General features: G+C 34.7%; 1 protein-coding gene across 4 annotated transcripts in view; it reads right to left on the reverse strand.

Moving 5' to 3' along the window:
- Positions 1-14,318, reverse strand: part of aux (cyclin-G-associated kinase) — a 482,129-nt gene that overhangs the window by 359,976 nt on the left and 107,835 nt on the right. For all 4 annotated transcript variants that reach the window (XM_090404291.1, XM_090404283.1, XM_090404277.1 and 1 more), the window contains exon 7: positions 4,293-4,382. In XM_090404291.1, coding sequence (XP_090260417.1) covers positions 4,293-4,382 — 90 coding nt within the window. The remainder of the gene's footprint in view (positions 1-4,292; positions 4,383-14,318) is intronic.

Genomic DNA, 14,318 nt, shown 5'->3' on the forward strand with positions numbered 1-14,318 from the left:
CTCCCTGGTGCAGGACACCAGAGTGTACAAAGGATTTGAAATTGGAAGTGATCACTATTTAGTCTTAAGCAGGATAAAATTGATTTTCAAATTGATTAAAAGTTGAGCAGCTCTCAGATGTGAACTGTAGACTAAAATACACAAAGATTATTGAAGAAAAAATGACAGAGTTTGAGAACAGGAATCAAACATTGGAGATTCAGTGGCAAACTCTGAAGAAAACATTGATTGATTCTGCCAGAGAGGCTTGTGGTGAGGTTGTCTGCAAGAATAAAAAAATCAGAACTCCCTGGTGGACACAAGAAGTTAAAGAGGCAGTGAAGGAAAAGAAGAAAGCATATCAAAAGTTCCTGTCAAATAAGCCAACTTGTGCTCTTAGAGAATATAGAGAGTAATGCAAGAATGCTAAACACTGTGTAAAACTAGCTAAACCAAAGTCATGGGAGGACTTTGGCAAGAATATAGAAAATAAATATCAAGAAGGTGACAAAATATTCTGGAGGTTGTTGAAGAAGCTTAGGAATGGAGGAAAGAGTGCTGTAAAAGGAATTAGAGATGATAAAGGTGACATGAAAACGGGAGAAAAAGATATCCTTGAGGTATGGAGTAATTACTTTGAAAACTGCTAAATGAAACAAGCAGTGATGACAGCACAGTGGTAAAAAACACTGACCAGGCATGCAGTCAGGAATACATATCCATACTTGAAGTAGAAAAAGCCATCAAAGGATTGAAATGTGGAAAGGCAGCAGGAGTAGATGATATTCGACTAGAAATGCTGAAGTATGGTGGTATAAGAGTCTTACAGTGGTTGCACTGCATAGTTCAGAAATTCCAATGATTGGAGCTATGCACTGCATAGCTCCAATCATCGGGACGAATTCCCGATGATTAGAGTAGAGCTCTCATAGTACCCATATATATATATATAAAGGGAAATAAAACTGAATGTGAGAATTACAGAGGTATTTCCCTACTGAGTGTTCCTGGCAAGATCTATGAACGTATACTTGAGAAACGATTGAGAAGAATCGTGGAAGAAAAGCTGGGTGAAGAACAAGCTGGATTCAGGACAAATAGAGGCTGTCAGGATCAGATCTTCACTTCAAGACAAATAGTCGAGAAAGCATGGGAATATAACAAAGATCTGTATTTAAGTTTTGTCGATTTGGAAAAGACATATGACAAGGTGCCAAGAGAGAAGCTGTTCAATACGCTACAGTTATATGGTGTCAATGGGGCATTATATCAAGCAATACTTAGTCTTTATTTGAGTTGTAAGTCAGCAGTTGGAATTGAAGGAAGTACAGGAAGATGGTTTAATTTAATGTTAAATCTGGTGTGAGACAAGGATGTACATTATCCCCTCTGTTATTCATTATCTATATGGATCACATTATGAAGGAAAGTGATATCAAAATTGGAGATGTTAATGTCAGCACTTTGCTCTTTATGCGGATGATGTTATACTTCTAAATAAATCCGCTACAAGATTCTCTGACTAAATTGAATAGCTGTTGTAATAGATATGGTATGAAGGTTAGCAATAAAAAGATAAAGACAATGAAAATAGGCAGAATCATTGAAAATGTCAACTGTGTTGTGAATGGAGAACATGTGGAACAAGTAAAACATTTCAGCTACTTAGGCACGATTTTTACTGAAGATGGTAAATTAAATATAGAAATAGACAACAGAATCAGCAAAGCTGGTATGGTGGGAAGTCAATTGAATAAATTCATATGGAATAAGGGAGAAATTAGTCGGAACACTAAATTAGCTGTATACAACACAGTGTTCAAACCAGTTTTAACTTATGGATCTGAGAGCTGGGTCAGAAGTAAAACACTTGACCAAAGACTAGAGACTGCAGATATGAGAGTCCTGAGAAAGATTATGGGAGTGAACAGATGGCATCAATGGCAATATCATATTAAAAATGAGGATATTAGGAAAGAACTTGACATTGTCAGCATCCAGGAATGCGTTAGCAGAGCTAATCTCAGGTGGTATGGTCACTTAAACAGAATGGGTGAGGAAAGATTAGCAAAACAAGTGTTCTCTGTCAGGTTGGCAGGAAAGCGACCCAGAGGAAGACCAAGATATAGGTGGATTGATACGGTATAAAGTGCCTTAGACAACAGAAATATAAGATCTGATAATGTTGGAGTCTTGACAAGTAACAGATTGATTTGGAGGAAAATTGTAGATAGGAAGTTAGTAATGATGTAATTTTTTCCATGTAGTACTATCATATCCTGTACACCCCTTGAGGGTACGTGGCAGGAATTTGATGATGAAGAGTCACATGTTGCCCACCTCTGTTCTAAAGAGATGTAAACAATTTTGTATTTTTAAAACATTGTCAAAAGTTTTCTCACAGCCATTCAAACAAACAAACAAAGTCAGCGCTAGTCATTTCAATTGCTTTCTTAGATTATATTTAAATAATAAGTTTCTTATTACAACCTCAACCTTTCACAAAACCACACTGATTGAGAAATTTTGGATCCATTCTTATTTATTGTCCTTGTCACCAACAGCCATAATATAATAGTGAAGTAATAAAGTTCACTATTTATCAATGTACCATTAATTGGATTTGCTCAAGTCACATTTTCCCTTCAGATATATCTGAATTATTTAAGTATATTTTAAATATATATTTTTAATTATTTTCATACAGTATATGCAAGTTATTTTGCAAAGAAAGGAAAGATATATAAACAACGAGATGGGACAGCAATGGACTCCCCTCCTCCACCTTTAGCCAATTTCTATATAGGCTAAAGGTGTGTGTAGGGGGAGTCCTAGCTATGAATACAACTACTCTCAAACCAGTGGTTTGGCTATGCTGGTGATGTGTTTGCAATTTGGCCACCACATGGTCCAGACACATGTGGTGACCAAATGAACAGTGGAACAGGAAGCTAATGACCGTCTACCCTTCCTAGATACACTAATCACACAGCTTCCTGATGGTTCATTATCTTTTTCTGTTTATAGAACGCCTACACATACAGGGAAATATTTGCACAAAGTCATATCATCCAGCTCAACAGTACATATCCTAAGAACACTAACTCACAGAGTTACAGCTATCTGTTCTAATGACAATGCTCTTACCACTGAACTCACTTACTTCCATCACACTTTCTTAGCCAATGGCTATAATACCCACAGGATAGAAAAAATACTAAATGCTTCCCGGAAATCCTGTCCATTGCCAATACACAAAACTACAGCAAAATTGTACCATCACATACATTCAAGGCGCATATGAAAAGATATCTACAGTGCTTAATAAATATCAGCTACACACCATATTTAAACCATGTCAAATTGGCAACTCTCATCCATTCACCTAAGGGCAAAGTCTCTTCTTTATCACATCCAGGAGTTTATGAAGAGCCCTATTCTTATAACCTGGCTTACTATGGGAATTTTTAAGAATTTTTGTTGCACTATGTCAAATGTGAAATCAGTATATACTGAAGTTGAGCAGATATAAGATTTATAGAATGTCAGAAGTTGTGCAGGTGAGAAGCAGTGTTTTGAACAAAAGTAAGCGCAAAGTTTTTTAGAGAATAAAGAGACTTTTTTTTTATGCAATACATCCAAGGAATTCAAAGACTCATCATGGGAGTATTTTACACCCACTCTCTACACTATTTAATCTATCTATGCATAATTTCGCTAACCGTCATCTACATGCTACACTATCTACTGCCCACTAACAATATTTTTGCCTGTTAAATGCATATGTTTTCTGGATGATTTACCTGTGCATAGGAGGAAAAAAATCTTAGTTTCCAGAAGAAAAATCTGATATATCCATATAAGATCAGCTAATTCATCTTAAATTGAAAAGGTCTATATAAAGATTCCTCTCTTCATGAGAGAATCAAACTCAAGTCTTTTCCAATCAATGGACACAATGTCCTATTATTCTTTCAACTGTCAGAAGCTTCCAAATGACTAAATCGATGTGATGTGTTTGTGGTAGGCTAGATATGAAATCAAACCTAAGAAGAAAAAGCAACCTTGAATAGAGATTGAAATAATATCAAAGTAACAAGGAGAGTATGTGCTTTTTTTCTGAGAAATACGATTTATTAAAAATTTTCAAATAAAGTTTTTCTCTTTTCTTGCAGCCGTAGTTTGCAAATTCCCATTCTATTCCAGTAGTTACTATCTCTTAAAGTGTTAGCATTGACAACAGTAATAAAAGATAAATTAAAATTTTTAGACTTAAAATGTTATTAATATAAAAATGTCAAACTAAAACTTACCCATATATCCACAGCCTCATTAATGACATAATTATTATAAGTATCCAAAATTTCAGGAGGACGATACATAGGTGTAGTATGCTTACACATCTAAAAATAAAAGAATAAATTCAATGTATTTCAGACATACTAACAATTTCTCTTAACGAAATTATAACAATAATAATTATTTATATTTATTCCTTAAAGAATTTAACTATATGATACCATTATCTACGTTAACTTTTTTTTATGACTCTTACCCAGAAAAAGTTCAAAATTTATAATAAATTAGTCAGTGGGATTAGGATTTTTCTGTTTTTATTACTTTATATATAATAAGACAATCACAAACATTCATGCCCATGGTGGGATCTAAACTCATCTTGTTGGTTGGAGAGCAGATACACTCAGATAACTATATGAACAGGACTCAACAAATATGCTTACTCACTCACACGAGTAGATTTTGTCAGGTGGTAAGTAACTGCAGACTGGACAAAACAGAATATTTTTTGTTTAATAAAAAATACATTTCTAAACAAAATGTTTTTAACTTTAAGAAAGCACAGATACAGCAATACAGCATCACTAATTACTTTGTGTGACTCCTATTAACTTATTGAGACATCATTTAAAAAAAAAAAATGGAGAGAGGTATTGGATCAGTAAAATTCTTGCTAGCTTATTCCTAAGCTAGCAAGAAGCTTATTCTGATTCTGCATGTAAAGTTCTAATCCCATACAGTGGAACTGCTGAACCAATGTCAAGGATCCTAAAAAAATAACTTGATGCATACTTTGTTTTGTTTAAATAATTTAATGCTATGTTTACATACTTTATGTTATGTTTTACATAGGAAGCTTTGGTTATATATTTTATTAATAAAGTTAGGTCTTCATGTTCATATACACACACACACATTTTTGTTCTAAGTGCCTATCAAATATGCATTACACATATTCAAAAATTCGCAGAACAAAATAAGTAATGATGGTATTTTTCTAAACACCTATATTTTAAAGCTTAGAGTTGACATCATCCAGAAAAGTCTGGAAAGCAGTAAAGTACTGTAAACAACCCTTAGTTACATATAACTGTTAAATACAATTCTTTAATATTACCAGTTTTTGCATCGTTTGTGATAAAAATAAAAGAATTAAATTAAATATATACGCGCGCGTGTGTGTGTGTGTGTGTGTGTGTGTGTGTGTGTGTGTGTGTGTGTGTGTGTGTGTGTGTGTGTGTGTGTGTGTGTAGAGAGAGAGAGAGACAAAGCAAAGAAGAGTGACTCAGAGCAGGCAAAACATTTTTGATCATAAAGGATAAGGAAAAAGGTCAAAAGCCAGAAAACTTCCAACCAATACCCTGATTGCCAACAACTTTTAAGCTACTCACAGGCATACTAGCTGACAAAATATACAACTATCTTAAATTTGTCTTTTCTGACTGAACAAAAAGGTAGCAACAAAAATTCGAGAGGCACAAAAGACCAATTACTGATTGACAAAATGATTTTGAAAATTTGTAAAAGTAGAAAAACCAGCCTTCATATGGATAGATTATAAAAAAGTGTTTGATTCTGTGCCTCATAGTTGGATTATGCACAGAATTATTCAGTATTAGTGAAAACATACAAAAATTCTTGCAAACCAGCATGAAAAATTGGAAAACAATGTTGATCCTGAACAGAGAAGAAATTGGAGAAGTAAACATGAAAAGGGATTATTTTTCAAGGAGACTCATTATCTCCTTTATTGTTTATCTTGTCATTGATCCCCTTAACTAGAATTTCTCATGGTTACCACAAACTGCACAAAAAAGTGTAAAGATCTCACCTTTTATACATGGACTATCTGAAGCTGTACACAAAATCAAAAAATGAACTTGGATCATTGCTTAATACTGTGTACATATTCAGTCAAGATATATCAATGGATTTTGGATTAGACAAATGTGCAATTTTTGGAATAACAAGAGGAAAGTTTAAAGACCTGAATGAAATAGAGCTGCTCAATGGCAAAAAAATAAGGCAATAAAATTCAAAGATAGCTACAAATATTTGGGAATTTTAGAAGCATCAGAAATTCTGCACAATAAGATCAAAGAAAAAACTAAAGCAGAATACATAAGGCAGCTAAGAAAACTCCTTAAGCCAATGCTTAATGCTGGAAATTTGATAAAAGCAATTAACACCTGAGCCATACCTGTTCTGAGATATTCAGCAGGCATTGTTGAATGGATCCAGCTAGAATTGAAAAATTTAGACTGAAAAACTTGAAAATTAATGACAATGCACAATGCCCTTAATCCTCGCAGTGACACTGATAGGCTCTACCTATCACACAAAAAAAGGAGGCAGAGGATTGCTACAAGTAAAGCAAATTGTTGCAGAAAAATGAAATCTGAATGATTATCTGCAGCAAACAACAGAGAAATTTCTAATTGAGGTAAGGAAAGAGAGTTTATTTAAACCCATGGAGACAAAATTGGAGTACAGGACCAACCAAGTAAAAGTGAGAACCGAAAGATGGAAAAATAAGGCATTGCATGGGAACTACCTTCATAGCATAGAGGACAGTGCTGGCTGCAACTTGACCTGGCAATGGTTGAGAAATGGAGCACTAAAGAAAGAAACAGAGTCCATAATTTTGGAGCACAAGAACAGGCCATTAAAACCAATGTTATGAAGGCAAAAATACAAAAAATTCAAGAAGACAGTAAATGCAGATTGTGCAAAGAGAAGGAAGGAATGGTAGACCACATTATAAGTGGGTGCTGCAAAATCTGTACAAACCGAGTACCATAAAAGGCACAATAATGTGGCTAAGATAATTTACTGGCATTTATGTAAAAAGTATGAGTTTAAAGCATGAGTTCAAACTCAACAGGAATGCAAGCCATTTGCCATATAAGTGTATATCGATTGGACTGCAAAAACTTTTTCGACTAAAAAAAAAAGAAGCTGCACTAATTAGAATCGAAGGGAAATGAAAGAATGAGTAAAAATAAACTTGAAAATTAGTAATAAAACTTTAATTTATTCTAAGTCATTACAAGACACAAAATAATAGTATAATGATTATACCACTCAAAAAAACAAAGAATATTTTTATTATATTAATATTTACAAATATGTAGAATTTAAATTAAATGAAACCAAAATTAAAATATTATTTGAAGAAATCAAATATTTATACAGTCTAAATTAGTATAAAGTCTCATTAATAACTATCGTAAAAATTTACAGAGCCTCCTATTAGTTTGAATTTTTTTGTGTTTATGTTGAAATAAAATACATCTATCTTTTGGGGGAAAATGTCTATATTTTGGGGAATATTTTAAAATGCCAATGATATTTTGGAGTAAAAATATATTATATTAATATTTTAAGATATATGTTTAAGGTATATTCTTGCATAATATAATTATAGTAATTTTAAGTAATTTAATTGTTTTTTTTTCCTGATACTTGACAACGTTCATTGTTAACCAGCTTGCCAAAATTTGGACTCTAAGATTGAGTGGATATGACCTTTATTATGGCAGAAAGATTGACATCGGTTAGTCTTGATCTGTGGGCTGTTTTGTTACCTTTCATACATGAAAATAATTGTTCTCATAAATAGGTGCTTCCAAAATAACACAGAATATTTGCTGCAAAATTTTTATTTCCACATGTTTTTGACCTGAATAAGTATATATTTTTGGAACACCGACTTCTTGGTATTTCTCTCTTAGAATGGAATCATTTGGATATCAATAAGTTACATTTGAATAGAAATAGGAGCTAGTATAATAATATTTGGTTTACAGATCAAGTATTGATAAAATTTATTAACTCTACCAACTAGTTTCTCTACCAACTCTACCAAATAAGAGTAACATTCAAACCAATAGAAACTATTTGTAAACTACTAAGATCTCCAAACGACAACCATCCTTTCTATAAATATGCTGGTGTTTATAATATTCCATGCTCATGTGGCTCAAGTTACATCAGATAGATTTCAAGAAGCCTCGAAATCAGGCAAAAGGAGCACATTGGCTATGTAAAAAACAACACAGGACATTTCTGGCCTATCGTCTCATTTCTCTACAACTAACCATGTCATCGAATGGAACAAAAGCTGCTCCCCCTACATAGAGGAAAACTACCATTCAAGAATTTTCAAAGAAGCAGCCACAGTTGCTCGTTCTACTGTTAACTTAACAGAAATCAAGGTTTAATATTCCCAGAGATATGAAAAACACTAATTAGATCTCTAAAAATACAAGAAATGAACTTCAACACAAGCTACAGGAAGTTCCTTAGCAACAGCTAGCTAATCTTGTACACTCGATACGTGTTTCACTCACGTTCAATGCTATTTTATTTGTAATTATTCTTGTCAGTTTTACAGTTACTCATAATTGTGAGATTGTTTTAAGCCTATATATCAGTGCCCTGAAGATGCCAACAGTTAAAGTGTGGCGAAACTAGTTGGTAGAGTTAATAAATTTTATCAATACTTGATCTGTAAACTAAATATTATTATACTAATTCATATGGTCAAGAAAATAAACCTTCATTATGAATAGAAATAGGAGCTTTTCGAAATTAAAGGAAAAGAGGCCACTAAAAAGCGAAAAAAAAAATTCTTGCTCCTTATCTTTAAATTGCCTATCAAATTCTTCTTTAATTCTAGTTTGGGCAAATATTGTGAAAAGGTAAAACTTTGATTCATATTGTTCAACTGTTCATACATAGAAAAGTGATTTAGAATATTCTCTTTTAAATGATTTTGAAACAAAACCAATTTACATCTAAAACTTGCCGGTGCATCATACATGTGTGTTATTAATTGATCTTTCCCCTGAAGTTTGAAATTTAAATCATTCAAATGTCCGGTAATATCAAATAAGAATGCTAGATCTTGTACCCATGTCTGATCGTTAAGAAATGCATCATGATTTTTCATTTCTAGGAACAATTTGATCTCCTCTGGAAAAAAAAGCTCTTTAGAACTTTACAAGATAACCAACGAATCTCTGTGTAATAAGGTAGTCCCTCAAATTCACTCTCCAAGTCTTTAAGAAATTGTACAATCTGGAGGTGATTGAGGCATCTGGATCAGATGAAGTGCACAGTATTTGTCACAAGCTTGAGTACGCCACTCATTTCCAATTCTTTGGAGCACGGGACCTGCTGATGAATAATGCAGTGGAAAGATTGCAGTTTTGGAATGCCTGGATACATTTTTGAAATTGGGATATAATTTTTATTATTGCAATGATATTATAGCAGGTTGTTGCATCCATATTGTAATTATAAATGTCATATGAAAACGAATAAATCGATATTTCTGTTTTATTATAAAAAGCAACCATCGGTGTTTTTTTTTTTTTTTGTATCTTTCCTTGAGGTGTCACGGGCCACAAGAAATTGGTTTGCCAATTTCAATTGAGGCCGCATGTGGCCTGAGGACCACCAGTTTGACACCTGGTTTAAAGTATCTAAAGACTATTGGAAGCATAAAGTTGACCAAAAGGTAACTGAGAATAAAAAAGCTAAAATACGCTGCGATTTCAAAATCCCACCTGACAAAATCTTGGAATGTAATACACCTGATATAACAGTGGTTGAAAAAGGTGAAAACAAGAGTGTTCAAAATATCATTACCAGGAGATATCCGAATTGACAAAAAAGAAACTGAAAAAAATTACAAAGTATCGTGAGTTGCAAATCGAAGGTGAACAAATTTGGCAGAGGAAAATGAGAGTTGTTCCCATAATAATAGGTGCTTTAGGCACCATCCCCAAAACACTGAAAAATCATCTAGAAAAAACATCTAAAAACTGGGCAGTTGCAAAAGGCCACTTTGTTTGGCACAGCATTCATATTCAAAAGGTATTTCCACAATTCATATGCCCTTGGGTAGGACTCAAATTAGTGAAATATAACCAGCCTTTTACTTAAGGCTGAGGAAGCAAATCAAGCTTGGATGGATATTACATATACGAGGGGTGTACAGAAAGTAAGTGCCATTTTTAAATATTTTCACTGCAGCGCTGCAATCGCAATGGTGCACATGTGTGCTGAGTTTGTTGATTCCTTAACAAGGTGTTGGTGCCATTTTTAGACATTCTCAAAGTGTGTATGCTTCTTGGTGTGTGTTTATAATGTCTAAGAAAATCGAATTGCCTGCCACATGTAAAATCGAATCGCCCGCCAAGTGAAATTAGGTCAGTTATCCGTTTCTTGAATGCAAGGAATGTTAAAGCAGCTGAAATTCATCGGCAAATTATTGAGGTTTATGGAGGACACACAATGAGTGATTCAGGTACAAAGATGGGTAAGACTTTTTAATGAAGGAAGGGCAGGTGTGCACGATGATGAATGGAGTGGACGATCATCTTTAGTGACTGATAATTTGGTATACGTTCAGATGAAGAGATGATTCAACAGAATAGGCGGTTTCAAGATGATGAAGAAGTCAAAGAAGCAGTCAACATGTGGTTTGTGTTACAGGCGGCAACCTTCTATGACAAAGGTATACAACTCTTGGTGCCCCATTACGATAAGTTCCTGAACAATGGCAGAAATTATGTAGAAAAGTAATGAAAGATGTCTACTTTAATTTCCAATAAAGTTTTTTTTGTAAGTATATTTTTGTTTCTCTGACAGCCCATCGGAACTTACTTTCTGAACGTCTCTCGTATATAATGTACATGCACACACATACCTAGTTCAGCCATAAATACTGTTACAACTTGAACAGCACATAAACCTTTAATCTATCAGTAAATCATTTATAGCCTTCAGCAAATATAACATGCATATAGCAGCATTCAATGGTCGAAATATCCCCCCCCCCTTTTGCCTTCATGCACACTCAAAGTCTGTGAAGACACATATCGATAGCTGCATGCACATCCAATGGAAACGGTGCCACTGCTCATTCAAAATCTACCTTCAGGCTGATGATGCCAGGGTGTTGTTTCTTGTAGGCTATTCTCTCAAGCACCAACCACAATTTGAAATCCAATGGATTCAGATCGGGACTTCCAGAGAGTCAATCAGATGGTGATATGTGGTTGGGCATGTTTGCCTCCAACTACTGTTGTGTGGTCCTTGCCTTGTGTGTGTGTGCAGGGCTGAATCCAGTTGGAATGTGCATTGCCTACCACGAATTAAGATGTTGTCAGAGAACTGTACCACAGGTTCCAGCATGGTGTTAATACACTTTGGCAGAGGTTTTGACCCTTTCTTGCAGAAATACAACTTGGCTATCCCCTTGATACGTCGCCTCCCATTCGGAGGTCATCACCCCACATCAGTGATGTAGGGTGATGACCTCTGAATCCTTGATGCTATGGCACATGCTGTGCGACCATTTGGGACATATACTCCATCTTTATGGCAGTTAAACAACTTGTCAATTGTGAAAAATTCTTCTCATCTGTGTTTGTTGATGCCTTCACAGCCCTCACAAGCTGTTGCATCCTTAGAAAAGTGTGGTCGACATGTTCAGCAGTCAGATACACAAGCATCCTACTGATCCCAAGTGTTTCTATAGCATGTTGAAAATAACAGGCGGCTGCATTCCAACCTTGTGAAATGTTATTACAGCTATGTGGTTCTCATAATCTTTCCACTGCATGTTAACCCATACAACTAGCTAATTCTCTCTCTCTCTTAAATGATAAACACGTTAACCCGTACAACTAAATAATTCTCTCTCTCTTTCTCTCAAATGATAAACACGCAAATGTTGGCTGTGTGCAATACCACTAAAGGAACGAGGGACAGTGTGCGATGGTGTGCAGAAGTTGTAACATTATTCATGGTAACAGTGTGTGTGTGTGTGTGTGTAATTAGGTATAAATACACATAATGAAAAACTAAAATATATATATATATATAATGTATGCACATACACACACACGTGCATGCATATATACACACGTGTGTGTGTGTGTGTGTGTGTGTGTGTGTGTGTAGATATATATTTTACATTATTTTATTTATTTATTTGTACTGATCACACACAAGAGGTCACAAGACCTACAAACACAACAGTGGTAATTGGGTAAGGAGAAAGTAATCTGACAAGTATCTTGAAAAGTTAGAAGGCTGTACTTATTGGAAAAGGCTATTCCAAAGAACAGTGATAGATGGAATGAAGGAAGACAGTCAAAGATTGGTTTGATAAGTTCAGAGTTGGATTGTGTATGATGACTAGAGGAAAGCAGAAGAAATGACAGTGCCCAGTTCAGTGAAGCAATGTCCATGAAAGTACCTATTAAAAGGCCTACTACAAAAACAGAGAACCTATGGGAAAGTGAATGGAGGGAGTCTGTGAGGATGGAGTCACCTATTAGGCGGATTGTCCTTTTTCTATATGCAATCAAGAATTCTTTGGGTATACCATCCCAAATATAAGAACAATATTCTAATTTTGATCGGATTTAAAGCGTTAGGAGTTAAGCAGAAGAAAAGAATAGTTTTCGAATGAAAAAATTTACCAAGTTTTTTAGATGCAGAGGAGGCTACTGATGCATATATTTAGGCCCAGATAAACTGAATGAGAAAATTAGTCCAAGAAAGGAAAACTGATCTTGAAAGGATAAGAGAGGGAGTGAATCTATGGATTTATCTTGCAGGTAATAAGACAGGACTGTGTTTTAATAGTATTGAAAACTTCCTAAGTATTAAACTATAATACATAATCAACAATTTTTCTTCTGTAAATAAATAAAAATGCTTTTAATTTTATACCTCAAAATCGACATGGAAATGATTAACCATGTATTAACCACCTGTTAACAAATGGTTGCTTTCATTATATACAGAGTAGCCAAAAAGTAACTGGCCAATTACCAGAACAGTTGCTACAATTTATGGCTATATAATAATTATTTTGATTATTAATTGATTTTCAAGGACTAAGCAGAAGATTTCTGTGAGAGATGTTTGCTACTACGGTCCTTTGTGAATTATATTATTCAGCTAAGAAAAATGCTTTCCACAGACATTTCCTCTATTGTCAAAATTATGGATAAGAATAGATAGGATTACTGAGAGAGTGAAAGATAACAGTGTGGTAGGAAAGGTTGTCAAGCATGTTGCCAAGTCACAATGAGAGAATTAAAGGAGAGAAGAGAGAGTGAGAATCATGAATGATATGTTTGCAGAGCTATGTGAGAAGAAGGGAGTGCAGTTTGAAGATGTGTGGCACATATTTAAGGAAAGAACAGATTTGTACAAAAGTGAGAAATGCAGTTGAATGGCTTTGGTGTGAGGTGCCTGGAGGAACTGTTGCTAGAAGTAAGTGCAATGAATGATGCAAGCAAAAGATCAGAAGCGAGAGGGAGGAACAGATGAGTGAATTGCTTGTTAATGGTAACAGGAGTAGTGTGAGAGATGATGATGACAAAAAGGGAATGCAAACAGGGAAATGGCAGGAGTCGCGGGTGGATAGGATGACATAGCATAAGTAATGATCAGCAAAATGAATGGAATGGTCTGGGATGTGGAGGAGTTGAGCCTGAAGACAAATAGAGTAAGTGGTGATAAACATGATTGGGCATGAGCAGGTATGATGGGGAAACCACAACCAACAAGTGGCATAAGTAAAACTGATTATAGACCTAAAAGCTATCTGTGGTGTTTATTTACAAAATGCCAGGAATATCACAAACAAAAGAGATGAAATTTTTTCCCTGATTGAGTTTATTTGTCCAAATATTGTTGAAATAAGTGAAACTTGACTGGATGAAAATGATATCCTAATGAGAATAACAATGGAGAGGTATAATATTTTTTGTGAGGACAGAAAGGAAAAGGTGGGAGAAGGAGTACTACCCATGATAGCAGGGGAATTATGTTCACATAAGGTAGAAATGCAAGAAGGAAACAGCAGCAGCAAGTTTTGAGGCAGTATGGAGTGGGGGTGGAGGTTGACAGGAAGAGATATTTAGTTGGATTTTTTTTTTTTTTTTTTTTTAAATAACGAAACCTGTGGTGCGATCATAATTAAAAGAAACACACGTATTAACCACAGT

This window comes from Typopeltis vanoorti, chromosome 2 (assembly GCF_054136105.1).
Source record: "Typopeltis vanoorti isolate ZY-2024b chromosome 2, IOZ_Tvanoo_1.0, whole genome shotgun sequence".
Lineage (NCBI taxonomy): Eukaryota > Metazoa > Arthropoda > Arachnida > Uropygi > Thelyphonidae > Typopeltis > Typopeltis vanoorti.